We start from the raw sequence: 22,931 nt of genomic DNA, 5'->3' as shown, positions 1-22,931 counted from the left end.
AGCGTAGCCGCTCAAATCACACATTTCATTTCATAAATACTAAATTTAACTGCTGCTTGCATGTATGTGTATTGCATGTGGCCTGGAACCTTTTAAGCCAAAAATTCAGGAAGGGTGAGAGGATCAAAACACCACAATTTCACTCAAGATTTGTTTCCTCATGTGCCAACATGACATTTTCAAATCATTAGTTTTGCAGGCAAATAGGTCTGCAGAATGGGGTCTTTTTGTCTTGAAACTAGTATATTGAATGCCACAAAATGTAGATGAATGAATCACAGACTGCTGATCAAGGAAGATTCAATATTATTTTACTCTTCAGCAGAAACCATGTTGTTTTTGTTTAGCTTTCTTACTCAGCAGGCCTTTTTCACTCGATCTATATATCTTTCAGCTGTGTGTATATGCAGTAAATGAATAGACAACCTCGAAGTGACACAGTCACACAGAGGGAAAATATATTTCGAAGAAATATTACTCTACAGTAACATCATCATCAGAGCGACTGAGATGCATGTGGCAATGTGGTCACTATCAGCTGTCTTCAGTGACATGCTGGGTCTTTGTTTTGATAAAGTGTTCCTGAACTCTGCGAGAATCCACAAAACAAAAAAAAAGAGACGGTTATTAATTTTGAAAAAGAGGACACTCCCTCCCCTTACAATTCTGCACTGCATCAGAGTAACTTTAGTACATATGAATTATAATATGAATTGCAAAAATGCTCCTTGAATTTATTTATTTTTTTGCATATAGGCTGTTACACTATCATTGCATCAGCAATCCAAGTGCAGCTTGTCATTTCCCTTAATTGCTGCGCATCATGTATCTAGATGATTATACAGCTCAGATATCAGAGTCTGCCATTAAAGAAGGCTGTGAAAAGCCTGTGCTGGAAAGATGATCCAACCAATTAAAGGCTGCACTGATATCACGCCTCATGTTACTGGTATAACTTGATTTGTCTTTAGATATAAAGATTGGCATTTCCAGTAAAACCCCATAATTTGGGACTCCCTGTTTTCTTTGATGTTGCATTATAATGCAACATTTAAGTCCGCTTTCATCATCAATCGTCAACACATTAAAAGCATAGTGAAAAGCTATTGGGGAGGTGAGGTGGCTTAGGAAGAATGTGAACAGCTGGAAATCTAGGATGGTATTGTTTGTTGGTTTTGCATTAGGGCTGCACAATACAGTATTGGGAAAACATGGAATATGGAATATTGGTACATATTGCTATATTGTCTTCAGTCTTTCCATTCTATCATAATGCTCAACATACTTGTTGTTGACTATAGCATCTATGTTCCCAATCAGGTGTGGGTATATGCAGCAGAAAGAAATAATATGATTTCTCAAATATTTTATTGACTCAAAAGTATTAATTTTAATCACCTTGCTTGCACCCCAAGAATTTTTGTACAATATTAATATTTTGTACACTGCCATCCACGTGGAAATGGCTTTTAATATGCTCTGCAGCCTTATTTTGGACCAAATTCTTCTAGAAAGTTGGTCAAAACTCTGCTGACCACTCAAAGAGCCTCAGCATAACAACAGAAAATGCTGCCTGACTTTGAATCAATAGAATCTGAGCTTCACTCCTATAGCTGCCGCACAAATGGTCCCAACAACTCCTATCAAACATTTACAATGACTGCAGAATAATTTTTCCCCCATCCATCATTGAAAAGATTATTTTTACACATTTAAGGGTGTTCGATTATGAAGGACTTGTTTACGGTCCTGCCACAGAATCAAATTCGAGAAAGGACTTCAAAATGGTTGCTGAAAGCCAAAAATCGTATCACTGTTACAAATTTTTCCAAAAGAAAATACAATTTAAGCACATTTGGGAATTTTAAGGTAAAATCTAAAGCTTTTCGCAGATTGTGTTGAATATAACTATATACTACAAGCACATATAATGCAAACATATTTATCGATAGTTGAGTGGAAGGAAAAAAAGTGATAGGAAAAAGTGCATCAACAAAATGGACAACCACAGCGTCGAGAGGACTGTAAAGTAAAAAGTGGCTTCACAAGTGGAATAAGCCTGGAGTCAGCACATGAGCAATTAGAGATACAAATTTAGATACAAATTTAATACTCTTCATGTAGGCCACTACTGAACCAGAGACTTTTCCTGGGTACGGTTTCTCACTGGTCCAATGCTCATTTTAAGATGGAAGTAGAGTTTGCAAATCAAGAGCAGAGAGGTACAGAATCCTGGTGTGATTGAGGTCCACTTTAAGTTGTGCATAGAAATGTACCAACATTTCTGAAGTCAGATATTTATGTTTAAGATATACTTATTGATCTCATGATATACTCTACACTGATTTTTTTTTTTGTTTTCATTATCTATAAGCCATAATCATAAAATTTATAAGAAATGAAAGCTTGAAATACTACACTCTATGTGTAATGAAACCACATAATATCCTAGTTTCACATTCTGAAATGAGTGACATAATTTTTTTTAGATGTTCCTGTAGTTCTGAATCTTGAATGTGAATAATTCCTGTGTGAATCAAGCTTAAAACTAATTCTTGTTAAGGGTAAACCAGCACAACATAGCCACAGTCTGTAATATAAAAGAGCTCTGACACCAATGCTTTATCATTTTGCTATTTAGACTCTATTAGTCTGTGTAGAAGATTTGACTAATCCTATTAGATAAAATATAAACTCCTAATTGTTACATTACATATCCTAATTGCTATGACTTGGATAAAATGGTAGATATTTTTCAAAAACAATACAATCATGGCTTCAAGCAAATCCAAACCCAAACAATTCTAAAAAATAATCTAGAACCTGAACTATAGGTAGAGTTGCTTTTTGTTCATCAGTCTTGGAGGAAACGTTTCCGCTCTCACAGAAACATCTATTCCATTCATAAAACAAAATGTCAACACTCCCCTGCGTCTCTTTCATCATGCAGTCAACTGTGGCAGAACACACTGGTAAACAGGACATAACCTTCATCCATCACCATGCTGCGAGAGCCTTCACAGACTAAATTGGCATTTCAGCACAGCCAGCCAGATCGGGAGAGATGATGCAGACAGCACCACTGTGGTAATCTGCAAGGGCTGACCTTACGGTACATCTATAGAGACTCCCTAAATACGTCTCACAATGTACTTCTTGCAGTCAGAAAACTAAATGAATCACAAATTCTTCAGAGTGTAAAAAAAGACAAAACTGAATCACAAGCAAAAATGTAATCATCACAGGAGGTGAAAGTTTATTACATAATAATGTTTTTGAGAAGAAAACCATCCTAAGATGTCTGAAATTAAACCGTTAATTGTTCCCAGCACACACAGGTTTATTATGTACCACGCTGAAAACGTACTGTAGACAATGACGAGAAGAGTGAGGAGGAGGAGGAAAGACAAATTACACCCTTTTGCTTAAAATGTGCCTGGGGATGGAGTGAGATAAAATGATAGAAGTGAGCTGCACACAACACAAAAACGGCACAGACTGCCTTTGTCTCCCTTCCGCTCTGTGTATTAGCAAGTAATGAGCTCCTAATTGTGCAGCCAGGCCGTAGAGTCACTGCAGGGGTTGAAAAGCAGCGGGAATTAACTGTATCTGCCAAATGCGCGAGGGCAAAGAGATTGATAGAGGAACTGAAAGAGAGACCGCAAGGTGAGGGAGAAAAGAAATAAAGGGACGTGAAGTATAGAGCCTCCTTATTAAGGAGAAGAGGGTAAAGGGGAAATGATGAGGGCATTACAATGAAAATGTGTATCTCAACAGAATGCAGATAAGGGCAAACAAGTACCAGTGGCCATTTCATGTACTCTGTATCTCCTTGTTATAATCGTCTCCTCTTGTTGTGTCTCTTAAAGACATCATCTTTCCAGTGGTAATGAGCTAAAATGTTAAAAAGTTAAACGGAGGGCAGGGGATTAAAACGGTATTGAATTCTGACAGTGGGAAATGATTATATGACTAAAGTTCATTCCAATAGGATTTTTGCAGATGCTTTCTGTAAAAGGTCAACTTAGACGAAGAGCCATGATAGGAAAAGACATGAGTTATGGTGAAAGAAGGTCAGGAAATCTAGAGAGAAATATGTCTCCGGTAACTTAAAATGAACAACTCAAGCTGTTAATTAACATATTCTGATATCCATTAATCAACATGACTGTGCTTTTAATAAGGGATTGGTTTATTTACAATTTGGCTTTTGTGGGATTAACTACACTCAAAGTTGTCTCAATGTGGATATATACAAACACATTTAAACAGAGCAGATTTCTGCTACCATAAAAAAAAAGTTTTTCTCAAAACATTCTAAAAGGATATGTTATAAATGCTTTCTCATTCCTGCCACATTTTTGTCCAGATCTATTATCCTCAAACTGTGGTACAAGTTCCTATGACAGCCCTAGGTTTGCCTTCTGAAGAAATTTTAGTATGATCTATTTGCTAAGTAAATAAGAAGTATTTCACTGTGATGTAGAGCTACTAAGCACCAACAGGGAAAACAATACATGTTCACGTTCATGTTATGCTCCATTAGAAACGGTTTTGTAAAATGTCATTGCTATGGCAACTTTTCCATTTTCTAGTAGTTGGAAAATCTGAGGGATTTCTTAATTCTTGTGATCCAAGACTAGTATAGCTGTCTTTACAATTGAATGTTAAAAACTATGTATTTGCATTTTACACTTTCAAATACCATAGCAACATGTTTGCTAAAGGAGATTGTATAGTACTCTGTGTGTGTAAAATATTTAAAATGAACAATCATAAACTTGCTTTAAATATATATATATATATATATATATATATATAGCTGATATATATAATATATATATTATTGTTCCATTGATTCCTGTCACTAGTAGCTAATAAAAATCCAATTTACATTATACTATCGAATAAATTGGTAGGCAGATGTAAATATACAATCTAATGTTCGAAATGTTTCTCGTGATGATTACAATCCAGACAGTTTTTCCTAGTTGCTGCTTATGCCTTTTACCAAGCTCTTCACTCCCTCTCTAACAATTGGAAGTTTAACTCGGATACAGAAAGACCCAGACCTCTATGTTGTCATGGTAATGAGCAAAATGGGTTTCCACAACAGTTCCAAAAAGCTTCTAAGGACTCGCATGACGGGCAACCATTTACTTTTCACTCTTCAACATGTCAGACCTCCTACTGCTGAAATTACATGCAGACTCACGTCTAGAGCAGCAGTGCTCTGAAATCAAAATACCAAAACGACTAACATTCTTCCACTTCAGCCACTGTGTCTCATGGCCTTTGCTCAACATTGATTTGCTTTCGCAACTTAGTGGCCAGATGGCTGAACAGGGGTCAGCCCATACTAGTAATGAGCACCTATCAATTCCCTGCAGCAACCTGAGTAGCTTCTGTGGTTATATATTTTGAATTTTGCCATTTCCATCAACCTTTTCTAATGTGATACTTCAAAATGGGCATGAAGAAATTTTGATGGAAACCACATTATTAAAATAAAATTAAGTCATACAGGTATGTTTTTTGTGACTAGGAGAATTTGCATGGCCTTGTTCATTGCAGCTAACAACAAAACACTTTGCTATTCCAGTCGCCATTGTGTAGTACAGACAGCGATAAAAGCAGCTGACAAACGTTCTCATCTTTGAATAATCGAGTGGAGCTCTGCCTGAGTTCTCAGGTGAGGGTAGTGCCTGCCGATTGTGACTTAATGATGGGAAAGTTTTTGAAACTGCTCCTTTTCCATACACCAACACATTTGCTTCTTGATTTTTTTTAGAACTTGAACTTTTTCTGGAAGTAGTAACGAACCAAATAGAAGTGCAAAAATGTGCTTACAGAGAATTTGGCATAATATGCTCGTTTTACCTGAAACAAAGTTGGGCACATTAAGTGGCACTGTTCTGAGTGCTTTGTAAATGAAGAAAGCATTGACTTGACTTGTAACTTGACAGACAAAATCCATTTTTGTAATTGATCGTTCTGTCTATAATCAGTGCATAGAATTAATTAAACCTACAAATTAGTTCATTTTAAAATGAGATATAAACTAGCCAAAGGTTCACTCTGCACCTTTTTAATCAATGTAGGCATGATAAACTTTAACTGCATTTTACTGTTGGTGTCAGGATGATTGGTATGAAGTGCTGACCAAGTTGTGGTGCAAACAGCACCACCATTCATTTGTCGTTATGTGTAGAAATTCAGAAAGGAATCTGTGACTGCAAGGTCAGTCAGGGAAGAATCCATCACAATCTACCATGTGGGTTTTTTCAGGATAGATGAGCTCCTGACTTATGGCTGCCATGCTGTGGATGAGAATCACATGAAGGTTAATCATTACGTTCACCACCTTTATTGGTTTCTCTGTGAGATTTCGTTCAAACTTTCTAGCTTCACAGACAGGTTGAAGTAATTCTTACATTTCTGAGAAAATTGAAGCAGTTATAGTATTTTTTGGAGGAGCTTTAAAAGAGTTTAAAAGACTCCACATTTGACTCAAAACATCTGGAGTTATTTAACAGCTACATTATTTAACAGTGTTCATGCATGCTGCTCAGTCATTTAGCCTCTTCCTAATCAACCAGCATTTCCGTTACTAAATCCATTTAATTATTTATATAAACCACAGTCATGGTAATGATAATAGCTTATAAATAAATGTTTAAAAATATTTATTAAGATTGCATTGTCCTGTAACACACAGTCTCCAAAATGGAGGTTGTTTTGGCAAACCTCCTTAAAAGTCCCAACCTTTTTGAAGTTGCTGTTTTATTAGGGCATTTGTAGGCCTAAATTATACAAATGGAGGGAGAAACTACTGTCTGAGAACTTTTGAAGTCAGGTATTATGCAAAATCATAAATCTTTTTTTTTTTAGCTTTATATCATATTATAGTGTCATTACCTCATCAAAAACATATGTGTGGAGTGTTGCTTTTACTCATTCTTGCCTGTTTGAGGAGTCCTTAAATCTCCAGCGGTAGCCATTCCCTTAGCGCCTCCTTTGGCAAACTTCTACCTATGTACCCAAACCTCCGCCTTTCAGTCCTCAACCAAGCTGCTAACCAACTCAATTGAGAACTGCAGCCCAGACCTCCCCCACACAGCTCCATCAGACTAGCGGCAGCAGCAATAAGCAAACACCTGGTGAAACAGGATGTCTGTTCAGTTTATCATCGCCTATAGATGATACATTGTGATCATTTTATGTTCAAAAGTGTGAAATCACTCTGTTTCTTTACTTTTCTTTGAAGGAGCTGGGTTTTGATGTATTTTAATAGATATTAAAGAGATATTTTTGAAGTGTTTTAAAATTACATCAAAGCAATAAAAACACACTGTTAGGAAATTGGTAGTGTGCTTTAAAATGTGGGTACTGAACTGTCTACATCAGATAAAGAAAATCAAAGAGCAAGATCCAGCAAAAACCAGACAACACATGAGAGATGCATTATCCTTCATCTGGTTATGACAAGTGTTCAGATAAGATCTACGTCCAGCTGTGCTTGCTTTGATGTTTTAGGACTACTTTAAATTACAAGGTAAGAAACAGTTTCATATCAGGCTGCTACTGAAAGTGTCAGCAGATCCACTCAAAATTTATCGCCAGTGCTTTGTTTCATCAGTTGAGGAGCATTGTTAGTCAAAGGAAAATCATTTTCTTTAACAAAAAACATATTTTTTGCAAAATAGCATAACTTGTAGATATTTTCATGGACACAAGACACATATTTATAAAAACACCAACCAGTTTAATACTTCACAATAACATAATTAGCAAACAGAAATGTGGTTAAGCTCTTTCATGTTCTTGAGCTCTCTTTGTAATGAGCTAGGAACATACAGCATTGTCTTCACTTGTAAAACATTGAATTTAGAAAAATAAAACAACATTTTAACATTCACTAAAACAGATTTCATTAGGCCTAAAATATGCTTGCATATTATGTTGTATGTATACAGCTAGTCTCAACTTGAATCAAATAGATGATCTATGGAGTGAGCTAAACATTAGTATGATGGTAAGGAGGGTTCTAAACCATATTTTCAGAGTGCTCTCAAAGAGTTTGACCTTTGTAGATTGGTCTATTATGTTTTGGGAGAAGGCTGACATCAAAATAAAAAATAAACCTCTGTTTTGAATGAAAACAACTGTAAATCTTAATCTCTCAGGGGAATGAATCATTTTGATCTTAACTGTAAATTCAGAACTTGGTTGGCAGTTTTCTATAAAATGAAGCTATGCTAAATCAGACTGAGCCAGGAATCATGGCATAAATTCTTTCAGATTAGATTCTGCTAATGGATAACAGACCAGATAACTAGGCCTGACCTTCTGTCCAATTTCCCATTCACAATAAATTTGTCTTCCAACCTTATTTTCTGCTCTGTTTGATTCTAAAAATCAGAGCATGATATTTATTGGTTACTCTTCATTCACAAAAAGCAGGATCTCCCTCGTGTTTAGTATTCAATGAAGAATTGAAAACAATTTGCTTTGTGGCCTAGTCCTGGGGGCTGTTGCCAAGTCATGCTTAACAGTGAAGCAGCATTAAGACAATTAGCAGAGGTTTGCATTTGATTTTGGCTGGCTGAGCTGCTTCTGCAAACAGCACGCAGAATCAGGAGATTATTTCCTGTGAAGATGAGCACTTCGCCTCCCATGGTACTGGCCCAAGAGATGATACACACTTATACACATATCACACATCCATCCCGCATACCTTATTCATTCACAAACAAACTATACGTGCCCTGTGAATTCAAAGGAATCATGGCTGTCAGAAAAGAAAGAATCAAGTAGAGTATGCAGTCAAAAGGGAGTTAGCTCAGGGAGTTAAGGCTTGTTTGTGTGGCTGCTGAGGTGGAGCAACACCTTTTCCATGCATTAACTTCCAGTTCTCTTTCCCTCTTTTTCTAACAGAGAAATAATCTCTTACCATATTGACTCTTTTATCCTCCATTTATCACAGAGAAGCTCCAGATTCAGCTCCATGTCATGGACTGGTTTTCAGGTAAGTAGGTTTGGAGAGTAAAATTAATTGTGACAAATTGCCAATTATTAAGTCAGAAGAACTGAGATTGATCTTATTTGTCCATCTATGAACTCTGCAGGAAAAAGAGGCAGAGGTCCATAATAGCTTTTATACCCATAGATTGAAATTTTACCTGAAAGGCTGCTAAATTAAACATGTGTCTGTGTGAATGAGCACACAGTGATAGGTGAAAATAATTCAATTGGCACTGTCAACTTAATGTCAATCAGGTGCAGAAGGAGGTGCAGATCACATGTCTCTTGTGCTTTTTGCAAACAGACAGGATCTCACAGCAACCAGGATTTAGCTGTCGTCTCCACTCACTCAATCACGCCTGACCAAGCTCACATACTCCCAGAGGTACAGCCGGTATAAAATGTCTGCACACAGAAAGTTTTTGTGATGGAAATGATTTCGCAATTTTTTTGTGTTTTATGTGACCCGTGAAAAACAAAAATCTTTTGAAGAAGGGAACAAAGGTAACAAAAATTAGTGAAATGGCTGCTTTGGGCAGTGAATTGTCTTACAGCACTAAATCCTTTTGGATGGAAGTCTCATAAGCATTGTGTTTCTTGACATGCCTGGTTTCTTTATTATTTGGAATAATGTTCCAAATTGTATTGCCTGACTGTAGGTCTTACAAATGCTTTGTCTGGTTTGTGGAGCTAATTAGCTTCCTAGCCACCACTAACCACACCTTGCATAAGGGCTCACTGGTAGCCTTCAGTTTTTATTTTCTCATCATGCCTCATAGACATTCAAAGAAAGAACAGTTCAAAAAGCCTTGGTTTTTTTGCAAACGTGTCATGTTACATGAGTATTTGAACTTCAGGCACCATCTTACTCTCTTTACTCCTATGCCTCCTGAGCGGTACGACAGGGATTGATGTGGCCACACCTCTTTGTGGAAATGAGGAATATGCCATCAGGCAAGCCACTGCAACTGAGGGGGAGGGCTAGTGTCTGTGTCTGTCACACTCTTGTGAGAAATCCAGAAGATAAGGATGGTTCACACAAATTTTGGTGTAAAGAAGATCTTGAAAAAAAGTATTCACTTATCAGTTATACTGAAAAATGTATTTGATATTTTGACAACTGTAGTACTGACGACTCCTACTTTATATGTGATTGGTATTTAATTCTAATCACATCCACAGCACCAATAACGTAAATGGTGTGCATTTTTATGCAAACACATGACTTTATTTTTTCTGTATTTTTCCATTTCCTCCCTAAATTATTTTGAGCTTGTTATTTTAATTGAGTTGTGTACAGGTTGCATTTCACATTAAAGCTGAAAAAAGTCTAAATGAATAATCTTGAATGTTTTTTTCCCCCAATCAGAAAAAGTAGTTACCAATATGGGGTATAGAATTTTTTTTATCCAATGCAATTTACTGACATATAACCCTACATTTTCCTACAGATGTGATAACCAAATCCATATGAAGACGTCTGTGAGAGAATGATGCCACATCACAATCTCATTTAAACCCTGAAAAGAAATCCTATGATTAATATCCTTGAGACACACGAATATGCTATGTTCTTATGGGAAAGAGAATTTCAGTGCAGTCTGTAAATTTCACACTCTGCAGCTCCTCAATTATGATTGTGAGGCTCACTTCACCAAAGGGCTTGTTTCATGTGCCAGTAGTGCTTGATTGTTAGTGTTTGGGTTAGAATCTGTTCCAGACCTATGAACAATCAGAATTACTGGTTGTGAATTACAGCAGAAAGAGTTCTGCAGTAATGATATGGATTATTCTAATCCTTTCGATGAATGAATCCACACAGGTAGCATTCACTGACAGACCAGTTTTAGAAACTTGCATTGCATCTCATTATGCTAACCTAAGCAAAGGATGAAATTGGACCAATCAATATGGTGATTAAAGTGCCCTAGGTATATCAGGAGTACAAAACAACCATGCATGAGGCTAAAGGTTTATTCACACAAAGATTTAGTTCTGCATAATTACCTCCACAGGGATTGTAGTTGATGTGTGTAATCTTCCAATATAGGGATATAATAAAGACTGCAAAAATATACTAAGGCAGAAAAGCAAGCATGATATTAATGCAGTGTGTTGACTTTTTCCTATGATTCTTTTTGAGGCTTAAGAGGAAAATCCACAGACTGACAAAGTCACTAGTTTTAGTTTTTATAGGGAAAATTTTTAAGTTATGGTATAAAGGCTTTATAATTCCATTTTAAGTACATGATTAGAGATTCATCAATTAATCAGCCAGGGATCTGACATTATTTCCTTAATCAGCTGCAATATACAGTATTTACTATGTAAAAATGGACAACTCTGACCATTTTTCATCTAAACTCATCAATTTAAAAAAAATGTTTCACAGTATTTACATAAATATTCCAAATATTTTTCATAAAATCATCTAAATTAATTTAAGATGGAGAAAGGCACCAGCACCAACCCCAATGGGATAAGGGTGTAAGAAAATGGATGGCTGGATCTAAATTCATTTATATAAAGCATAAAACCAGCAATTATTCATATTACTGCAATATGTTACGACTGGCTCAAGGTCATAACAATAACGGGAGACCATGCAGGGATTAAAGTGCATAAAAAGGAATGTTTATTAACACAAACAACAATGGATTGAGGATGTCAGCATCAGTGGTGTAATGCAAATGCTTGGATGTGGTGTATGAGTGCATATGGAGTTGTTGAAGTGCAAAAACAAAGACAAACTCAAATGTGCAAAAAGGAGGGGAGCTGAGGCCTGGCAACAAAACACCACAAGCATCAAGACAGAGTGGACTCCGATGGCGACCCAGAAGGTGGAGACAGCCAGGTTTAAATGCTCTGTGCTCCAAATGAATAAAATCAGCAGCACCTGTAAAGGGGAGGAGCACAAAGACAGACAACAAGACACCTGCAACCCAGCCCATAAGGCCCAGGGCCGTAACACCCCCACCCTTAAGAAAAGGGCCCCAAAGGGGAACCTTTAAAACTCAAAACAAATATGAATTTAAAAATGTTTGGGCTGCTATTACATTACCAAAATTTAGTGTTCAGGATGACAGCCGTCACATCGTCAGCCTCCATGTCCCACAGCCATAAGTTGCTTTGCCCATCATGTCTGGCCACTGGATAGGAAGACTGGCAAAGAATGTTACAGCAGCTGAAACAGGACATGTCCTTACTGCTTCAAGGCGTTCAAGATACCAAGAGGAGAAAACCACTTATGAACACAGACCTGACACACAAGTGACCTACCACAGGTTCACAGCCAAGCCAAAATGGATTCACCCAGTTACCACTCCCCAAAGCAATAACCAGCAATCCAACCAGATCTGAACTGGTGTTACCCAACACAAAAAGTCACAGCAATAAGTGGTCCACTATACCACAAAACGTTGCTACACAAGTCAGGTAAGGAAAAGTGACCGAGAATATGGAGACCGATACCCACAACATGATCACTCTTAGCATGGTCCAGTACCATACTCAAAGTTACTGCTGTCTCACAGCCAGCAACACCAAAAGAGTGTCAAACCAAAAGTGAGCCGATATCTCCACAACACCAAAAGGTCACATCACCGCTTAACCAAGTGTTCAGGATTCTCCTCATCAAATAAACAAAACATGGAGCCACACCCACAACAACCCCAGCATGGTCCACTACCACACTCTTAAGGGATTCAAACAAAATGTGGGCCAACTCCTCCACCAGAACGGTCAATTCACAACCTGGCTCAAAGCACACTTTTCCTTCCACTGAACCTGAAACAAGAACAAGTCCGTTTGCTGCTCACCGGACAAACCAGTGATCGTCGCCATTAAAAATGGAGACGAGTTTAGACAAGGCTTTAACACACCAACTTCAAACAAATTTTAAATTTCTAAAAGTGCCGATCACATTTTCACGTGACACTCGAGGCAAGATCACAACTGCTCTGCCATCATCATAATTGCTCTTAACACATCTTCAAAACATTTAACCATTAAAAGCCTCAACCTGATCCATAGTACATAACGACAGACAAGTGACAATTCAATGCACAATAAAAACTCCAAAATGACCACCCACAGTGTGTCCCCGCTAACTGCCTAGCGAAGAAGCTTACAAACTCATCCTTAGTCTTCGGGAGGCGTAGCGATGGGATTTTATGCATTTAAAAACCAGTGGTACGATAAAGGCGACCAGCAGGCTGTCACCCCCTCGAAACCATGGAATGCTCCCGAGCCGATGAAGGGAAAGGGGATAGGGAAGCTCTACCCGCCGTACCTCCACACTAGGAAATAATGCGGTGAAACCCCTGTTGGGAAACGCCGCTAAAACCTGCAAGGGGACACCTGCTCAAAAACGCTTGACTAGTGCACATTAAAAACTTGACACTTACCTATCTCGTTAAAATCAGAGCTATGGAACAAGCATCCCGCTCCAAAATCATAAAATACACAGCACGTTATCCAAACCACCTGCATATCCCCCAAGAGCGCACAAGTCCAAATAAGGACAATTACGTCACGGGAGTCCCCCGTCACCAATTAAACGCACAGAAATGGCGTCTCAGCGTAACGCTAACGAGCCAGACAGCCAAAGCGAAACAAGCGCTCAAACAACGTAAATCAGACCAAAGGTAAGACAAAAAGTCAAACTTACCGAACCAAACAGAACTCACAAAACCGTTTGAACGAGCCCCCAATTGTTACGACTGGCTCAAGGTCATAACAATAACGGGAGACCATGCAGGGATTAAAGTGCATAAAAAGGAATGTTTATTAACACAAACAACAATGGATTGAGGATGTCAGCATCAGTGGTGTAATGCAAATGCTTGGATGTGGTGTATGAGTGCATATGGAGTTTGTTGAAGTGCAAAAACAAAGACAAACTCAAATGTGCAAAAAGGAGGGGAGCTGAGGCCTGGCAACAAAACACCACAAGCATCAAGGCAGAGTGGACTCCGATGGCGACCCAGAAGGTGGAGACAGCCAGGTTTAAATGCTCTGTGCTCCAAATGAATAAAATCAGCAGCACCTGTAAAGGGGAGGAGCACAAAGACAGACAACAAGACACCTGCAACCCAGCCCATAAGGCCCAGGGCCGTAACAAATATCATAGCATCTGTATTTGGTTATTATTTTAATTCTATAATATTAGACAGATATAGGATCAGAATTTAGCATAAGCAACATTGCATCTGTCCAGGCTGGTGGTGGAGCGATGGTGTAGAAGATAATTTTTGGCATGCTATTGGTCCTTCAGTACCAAATAAGTATCAAATACAACAACCTGCCTAAGTTTTGTTGATGTCTGCTACCGATCTTCTGATAGCTACTTCCAAAAGGAAACAGTACCATGTCAAAAAAGCTCTTGTCATTTTCAACTGGTTTGCTGTTTTCTGTCTTAATTGGTCTTCATAACCACCAGATCTCAGTCCAACAGAGTTTCTTTGGAATGTGGTGAAATAGAAGATCTGCATCATAGATGTGCAGATGACAAATTTGTAACAACTGTGTGGCAGTATGGACCAAAACCCCTGAAGAATATTTTCAATGTCTTGATCAGTCTATGCCATGAAGAAAGGAATCAACCTTTAAGGCAAACTGAGATCCAATCCAGCACTAATTAGGCATACCCAGTAAAGTGACCATTAAATTTCTGATGTAAGCCAGAGTAATCTTGCAATACTTAAATTTTCTACTGGATTCAAAATTACTACATGTATCAGAAAAACTGTAACACATTTTTTCTAGTTTATATGTTATAGCCCATTGGAGAAAAAAGTGAGATTAGAAAAAACCTACTAAGAAATCAGAACTCAGTAGTAGCTTGCATCTTTAATGACAGCAATCTCAGAATCATAAGGGGAAAAGGTTAAAGTCAGGAAAAAATTTCAGAGATGTATACCACACATAGTTTCCCTCTAGTCTACAAACAAACAAAGGATCAGTAGCCCTGATGTTATCTCTAATCCTCTATGGGTTTTTGTTGACCTTTAAGGTAGTGTTTGTTTGGTTTGACAGAGGAATGCTGAAATTTCTGACTAAAATAGCCTGCCAGTGTCCACACTGGCTGACATGCTGGCTGTGAGACACAGGACAGCAAATGACTGCTAATCACGGGGGACAGAAGGGGAGCCAGCTGTCACCAGTCCAGCCTCCATTCCCTTTCTGACAGCAGGCAAAGCAACACGGGAGTCATACAGCAGATCCCTTTCATCCCCGATGGGTCACCTTAGATGAATATATAAAGTTAGGAAGGTCATCCAGCAGAGTGAAGTTGACTTAATGTTCAGGCCTTGTTGAAAGAGTTGGCAGCTGACAAGCCTTCTTTTTTGATCAAATAAATAAGAAAAAAAAATAACATTAAGGTTAATGTATTTGCAGTTTCAAACAAAACCACAATAAAACAGTGAAATACTGCAACTGTACTTCTGTTGTAGATTCTGCTAATGATTTGTGCTCTAGTTTTCTTTTATATCACTTTAGGGAGAAAGGTTGTTCTTTTAATGGATTAAGCTCTGAGACATTATCTATACCCAACTAAGTTTTTGTTTTTCTTTTCTTGTTCAAATTAATACATCTAGCTGTTGTTGCTATAATCAAAAAAGTAAAAAAGAAAGAACAGAATGCATGGTATAATAATTATATATATATATATACAGTATATATACTGCTTTCTTCACAGAGACAAGCAGTAGGAGGCTTGTAGTATCCATTCTTTTTTGCATGCAAGAAAGGGATAAAGTTCTAATTGCATGCATCAAAAATTATAATAAATTTAAACTTAGTCTGTATCAGGTGGTCTCACTATAGGGCTACACAAGTTTTTACGAGAAAAAAACTCGTGTGACAGGGCTGCACGGACTCTGCACTTTGCCAGTGAACTATGAGAAATGTCACAAAGTTATGTTTGCACAAAAAGTACACTTTGGGTCATGTTTTCAAATACAACATTTGCAAGCCTGCTGCACCTATTTGTATATTGCAGCTTTAGTAATTAAGAAAATAAGGATGAAAAATATTTATGGACACTGAAATTCCCTTAAATAACATTGTGTAACAAGTAGGGGTTTTTTCGAGATCACGTGGCACAATATCACAAGTGGTTCTTGTGATATTAAAATGTTTTACTACATCTCATCCACATGATGTTTGTCGCAAGCAGCATTATCTAACTGGTGTGTTAGTATATATTTTGGTAAAATTATGGATGCAAAAGTAAGTGCATCAAGCTTTACACCCTGTTGTGTTCATATTTCAGACTCTTACTTTGAAGAAAGAAAGGAAGTAGTAGTTAGGTTGTATTATTCTGTTGTTGCAGCTGACAAATAAAACCTGCTCACTGGACTCACTGACAACAGCATTGAAGGAGCTGCTGCCATTTCCACAAACATAATAATAAAATGGTGATGAAGTTGGTCTAAAATACATAGCTTACAATTATAAAGGAAATGTATTTTCATTGTTTTTTTAAATGAATATAGAATGCATTTGATCGTCCTGCATTCAAATAGTGAAACTAATTAAATTGGAACTGGATGATTCTATAACTGACAGATATTTTTTTCAAAGTTTTGTTAAGCATAAGACCTGCCTTACTTTGAGACTGCATGTATGAGAAGTGCAATTTAAAGGTTAAACCCTGAAGTGACTTATTCTACACTAAGTCATTCTTTAAAACAAATTTTGTGATTTGTTAATCTTTTGCTAACTTGTGAAAACAAAAGAGAGGTCATCTAATTTGACGAATTATATTGTCCAAATATCATTGTCTTATTCACAACAACCAAATACTTTGTATCACTGTTTCTCATGAGTTAAATGTATGACTATAGCTCTACCTGACAATACTGAACAATAAATAATGCCTACATTGTACATTAAAAGCTATGACAGCTTTTAATGTACAAGCTGCAGTCAAGGAATATTCCTTGCAGTCAAGGAATATGCTTGACTGCAACAAAAGTTACCACATCTTGCCAGCATGGAGTACGCTCCTGGGTTGTTATAATTTTTTGTTTATATGATAACAAAAAAAATCAACAATTGTGCATGCAAGTATGTAATTGATATTGCATATTATTTGGTCAACAAAAAGTAAAAAAGTTTTAAGATGAATATGATGAATTTAGATAAGTCAGTGGAAGTGTGATCAAGGCTAAAAAGACATAACAGACCAGTACCAGACAATAAACAGTAGAATAACGAAACAATAAAGAACCAAGAAAACCTATCCATTTCCTCATAGTATATTAAAGTTCAAAACCAATCAATAATGAGCTATGCTCAAAACCTTTCCCCCACTTTATTTTACCCCCTTGTTTCTGCTGTCCACTTCAATCCATTTACACTGGAGTTCATAAAATATTTCACACCATGATTTATTGATCAGACAAGCACAGAGACTGGTCAGAACACATACAATATAATCTTATACAGCCAACACTATAAAGTCCAATAGCACACCAACACTGTATTTGTAAAACCTATTAAACAAATAGAGGGGTATTGTTAGACTATGAAATGATGAGGTAAGAATGACATTAATAGCTGTCAAAGCTGCTCTGTCACTGGGCTCTGAAACGTGACTCCAGTCATGAGGCTTTGTTTAACGACTATGGGAACTAGAACCACACTCAATCTCAGGCTATCTCAGAGCCATTTAACTATAGCTGGAAAAACCCCCAGTACAACCACGACGGACACTGTGAAAACATGCCTTCACCTCTTCTTTCTGCTCCAATGACATGCAAACATAAGCACAAACACACAACACTGATTGAGTCAGGTGACTTGTTTCAGCAAAGCCACTGTGCAGAAATACAAAGAACAATGAGCAGAGCAAGAATGTAATTATTTTATCCAGTTCACTGAATGACCCAAATAGCCTGTGCCGGGGACAATATGAAAGTGTTCAAATCACCTGGCTTATGTGTGCAAAGTTTCTAAAATGTAGGACACGTTCATAACAGTAATGACGTAAACTAAACACACACTCCATATGCTACATAACTATAAAATTTAAAAGTCATTGTCAAGATGGAGAAATAAATACAGCCAAAATAATGTTCTGTTTGCCATCTGTGCAAATGTCACAATGGTGTTTAACATCCTAATGAATGCCGCCTAGGATTTACAGTCGTCACTTTTTTGATTTATGACCTAAATGTTAAACTAGAACACACTGGGTGGCAAAAATTTATTCGACGTAGACCTGGTGTTATTGGTGCATGACTATAATGAAAAGCGCCACAACAAACAGCACCACAAGATAATATTATTGGCTGTTAACAGCTGTGCAGATTTCTATCTTCCAAATTGACCTGAATGACAGAGCAACACATGCAATCAAACACAATATGTGGCTTATGTCCTTACCTTACCATTGATTTACTACCACAAATACTGTTCAACCTTACTAAAGCAAGCAGCATTGAAGGACAATGCTACCATAATCCCATTAAGTAGGAAATTCTCATTTTAGTGAATCCTTATGGAAAATGCTGGTGTGCCAATACTAAAAATACAAGGCCAGGTTTTGACACATAAAGCAATCAAGAGTGTATTTAACCTAACAAGACAAGAAGGATACATTTTAAAGAAAAAGTATGTTTCAAATGATTGAAGTTTAACATAGGAACTGTAATTTTCATCTTTTATTATTGTAAATTTTGATCTGATGTGATTTAATTTTTGATTTGAAAATGAAAAATGTATTAAGTGGTCAGTGTGTTATTAACTGAACAAGGACACCGCTCCAGACCTAAAAGGCAGTAACATCAATATGACCCTCATCAGTACCTATTAGCTTAACTGTCAGTTAAGGTTCATATGCAGCTCATTTGGCAAAGGACCCAGTGGGTCAGGATACACTGGCAAGAGGCTAAAACGCCCTTCGTCTTTTTGTTTATTTATGAATAATCTGACATGTGCACTTGATGGGTGCATGAATACTAAACTAAGTTAAATTATTAACATTTTTATTAAATGGCTGGTTTCCCAATCTGTCAAAATTTGATCTTAAGCACGTACCGTTTCACTTTTCAAGCAGCATACAGTCTGGATTTCCATTTTCCAGACTATAAAAAGTTTTTTTCTCATGTTGATGTACATGAACCACTAACTGAGTTTCCATTGACCATGTAATTTCTCAATTTGGCATTTTGAAAACAAATGTGCTTATTGAAAACACCCCAATTTAGAAAAAAAACTTTAGTTTTTTGCTAAAACGTGAGGGGGTTTCTTTGGCTTTATCAGAATTGGTGTATTTAGCAATGATAGCACTATTCTCACATCACACGAATAACAACCAGATGTTTCAACTGGCACAAACCACGAAGAAGAAGATAAGTTGGAGGATTGCGGCACGGCATGTTTATTAATGACTTTTCATTTGAACAAACTTATTCACAGGTGATCTTAATTGCGTTTGGCAAATGGAATTGAGTGGTTCAAAACTGCAAGAGTACATGTTGAGGTTAGTGAACAGTACACTTATGTCTCCACACCCTATTTGCCCAGGAGAAGAATATAAATTACTTTGCATGTAGATTTTTTTGGTGCAAGGCTTCATGCAATGCAACCCCCTCCTAACACCCTGGATTTACCCTGCATGAATCTCTCCTTCACTGCACACTTCACCAGTAGAGATGAGTTGTTTCTGACCACCCTAATTCAGAGCACAGACATTGGTCCATCGGAAACTGCTAGAAGATTTCCAAGCCAAAGTTGAAAGATTCCACATGTTTGTTGAAAAGCAACTGAAAACGTCACTAGAGATGACATGAACCAGGTCCCACTCATGTTCGACAATTTCTAAATACATGCGACCTACAGTGCACTTCAACTTCTACACCTTTTGTTCTTCCTCATTTCATTTTTTTTAAGTTCTGGAGATTTTTATTTATGTATTTATTTATTTATTGAGATTTTCTTTAAGTAGAACAGATTGTGACATTATGCAAATGAGAAGTTCAGCCTGACATTCAATAACTGAGGTGCAACCAAGTGTTTCAAAAATGTAGTTCAAAGCTTTTTAGTAATGATTGAAAGGCATGGAAACAATTCAGCATCATGAGTGTCCATTATTCTCGTTCAACAACCACTCTTGCACTGCAATAAAGCAAGCTGCGGGCTTAGTCCTTTCAAAAGAAAAAAAAAATAAAGATTTGAATTCTTTCCTTGTGTTTTTTTAAATCAACACAACAAAAATTATTTTGAATGGAACAACTGTACTTTTTAACTTCCACATTAACCATAATTTCAAGATAAAATGCATTGCAAATGAATTTGTGATGTGTGGGACTGTTTCTTCTTCAAAGCCCTGTGAACTTTGTTAGACTGCAGGACATCACACACTTATAAAAATCCAATTACATTTTAACTGTTAAAAACAATAATGGGTGTATATTGAATCTTTCAGAAGGATAGTGATCCAAAGCATATGGCAAAAAGCTCACCAGATACAAAATCAACCTTCTTCCAAGACCAAGATCTAAATCCAATACAAAACCTCTATAGTGAGTTGAAGAGAGGAAAGAATTAGATATGAACCAGAACTCCAAATATTCCTCTGGCTTTGTGAAATGTTGTAGAATAAGACCAAAGTCCTGTCCTGATTGTAAAAGGCAGTCACACTGTTCCATCAAAAACAGTTTTATTAAAAACTGTTATTTCCTAGAGTGGGGTGAGAAAATATGTCCTGCACTGCATATTCTAAATGTATAAACTCTTTGCATTCATTCATATAGACAGATGATCTGGTGATGTGGTTCTCACATTGCGGGAGTTCTTTAATAAAATATCATAGAAAGTTCCAAACTTACAGAGATTTTCCACAGCTCAGTATTTCATGTTTCTGGGTGTCTTTAGTGGCACCCAGAAACTATTTTGGCAGAGTTGTTTGCAGTATTAATACAAACTGTGGAGTAGAACTAATAGATTGTGACACGTAAAAAGACCAATTGTTCAAGCACACTGATCTTCACTTTGTCGGAAACTTCATAAAAGAGACGTGCATAGAGAATGTTTCTAGAACTTCAAGTACAAATGTATCTGGACAACAGTGAATCTGTAACAAGTGTTTGTGCCTTTTTATGCTGTGTTTCATTTACATCTGATCTCAGAATTTGGATGTAGAAATGGCTTCATGCCAACTTCCAGGTCTAAGGATGAAAACCAGCTAATTTTGCTAATTGCTGCATGAAGAACTTCAGTGATCAGGCTAACCACTATTATCAATGAAAACTAGTAACAATGCATTTCTCTGCTATAGCAGCATGTTCTTTAAAAGAGGTTCTTTAGTACTGCACAAGTATTGGCATTTGTTTCCTTTCTCTTATTGAATAAGAATTTGTTCTGTGAGAAAAATGATGAACTCAAAATGATGATATTCTGTAAAATCTCAGAAACTCTTGTTACTCTTGCTGTTTGAACTATTTCTATGCAAATGGTTCAATGTGAATCAATAAATGCTGTGTTTAAGTTTTAACATTTTCCGTTGAAATATTGTGTGGTTTAGAAGCAGTTGCACTTCCAAAAGTAATAATGTCTTGAGAGCAACAATTTGATAATTGTTACTTTCTAGTTTTAGGTTAGCATTGGTTTTGTGGTAAATTTATTGTGGCTTTACACCACAAAAAAACTGAACATCTAAACACAAAACATAAAAAATAAACACAAAATATGGCTTAGTATTACATTTAGCTTTTTGCACTTGAAATTCTAACTTTACAAAGCTTCGAACTTTAAACTATAGAATTCAAAGCTAAATTAAAGACATCAAATTACTTCATTTTAAAATGTCTGTGGTTATGGTGACATTGCCATGAATTTGTACTGGCTACAAGACCTATAGCCTATATGTAGTCTTGTCAACAACAAGCTAATGTTTGTAAACAGAGCAAAGGGAAATTGGAGACCAACACAATCATTAATATAACTATGACACGGACAAGCTGTGCAAACTCTCAATATGTTGCCAGGCATAATAAGACTCCATTTCTCTTGTTTTACTATAATTTTTATGGGTTTCAGTTTAAAGAAACGCTATCTTTTAAGTTCATGCCAACTTCTCTGAAGACAAAAGCAGCAGATCCCTGAAGCAGATTCGTCCTCTTCCCACTCGCACTGATGCGTGTCTGCGTCGTGATAACAACCTCAGTTCCCCTGAGCGCTTAAACAAAACTTACCGGCAGTTCTCGAGCCTGACCCCGAACCAAGCAGAAGGTACCAGATCCACATCGTATGGTCGCCCTTTTCTCACCCGTTGTTGGCCTGGTTTTGTTGTCCTGCCCCGCGACGGGGCCAGAATCCGGGGGCAAAAAAGAAAAAAATAAAATAAAACTAACAAACTTCTCCGATGCTGAAACTCCTCTAAAGTTGGACTTTTGTAGCTTCCGACGGAACGATGAGCGCGTTTCGTTCGGTAGGAGTCGGATCGCGTTAGCAGAGTGGCACCGAGCCCGGATCGTGGAGACTGGGAGGAGAGAAGCTCACAAGTCGGAGCTGAAGGGGCTTCGGGGTGGCGGGCAGGCTGGCTCTGCAGTCGGTCGGTGCTGAGAGGGAGGCGGAGCCGGAGGCAAAGTACTGGAGACCATAGGTCGGCTTGTCCGGGTCAGAGGCTCTCAAACTGAGGTCTGAGGACTGCTGACCCCCACAAAATGAATGAATGAATGAATAAACTCATTAATAAACTTTATTCTGCAGACAGCTTATGGGGGAAACATAAAACGCTCACAATCTTTCACTTTTCTGAAATCTGGCTTCCATTAAAGCATTTAAACCGATCATTATGGCCACTCGTCTAATATTGTGTTGGTCTCCCTACATGGTAAAACAGCCCCGACTTGTTAATGCACTAAAATGTTAGCACTTTGTGAAGTACCACTCTA

The 22,931-nt window shown here is 37.4% G+C and overlaps 1 protein-coding gene across 3 annotated transcripts in view; it reads right to left on the bottom strand.

Annotated features, from left to right (window-relative positions):
- The window catches only part of ldlrad3 (low density lipoprotein receptor class A domain containing 3), a 100,574-nt gene extending 77,985 nt beyond the window's left edge, over nt 1-22,589 (bottom strand). The window contains exon 1 of one of the 3 annotated variants that reach the window (XM_028003213.1): nt 22,230-22,589. In XM_028003213.1, the coding sequence (XP_027859014.1) occupies nt 22,230-22,281 (52 nt within the window). In that variant the 5' untranslated portion in view covers nt 22,282-22,589. The remainder of the gene's footprint in view (nt 1-22,229) is intronic. The other 2 variants (XM_028003222.1, XM_028003203.1) reach the window with 2 other exon arrangements.
- Nucleotides 22,590-22,931: the final 342 nt, after the last annotated feature.

Source organism: Xiphophorus couchianus, chromosome 2 (assembly GCF_001444195.1).
Source record: "Xiphophorus couchianus chromosome 2, X_couchianus-1.0, whole genome shotgun sequence".
NCBI lineage: Eukaryota > Metazoa > Chordata > Actinopteri > Cyprinodontiformes > Poeciliidae > Xiphophorus > Xiphophorus couchianus.
Note: the sequence above shows the minus strand (reverse complement) of the source record. Positions and strands in the feature narration are given on the sequence as shown.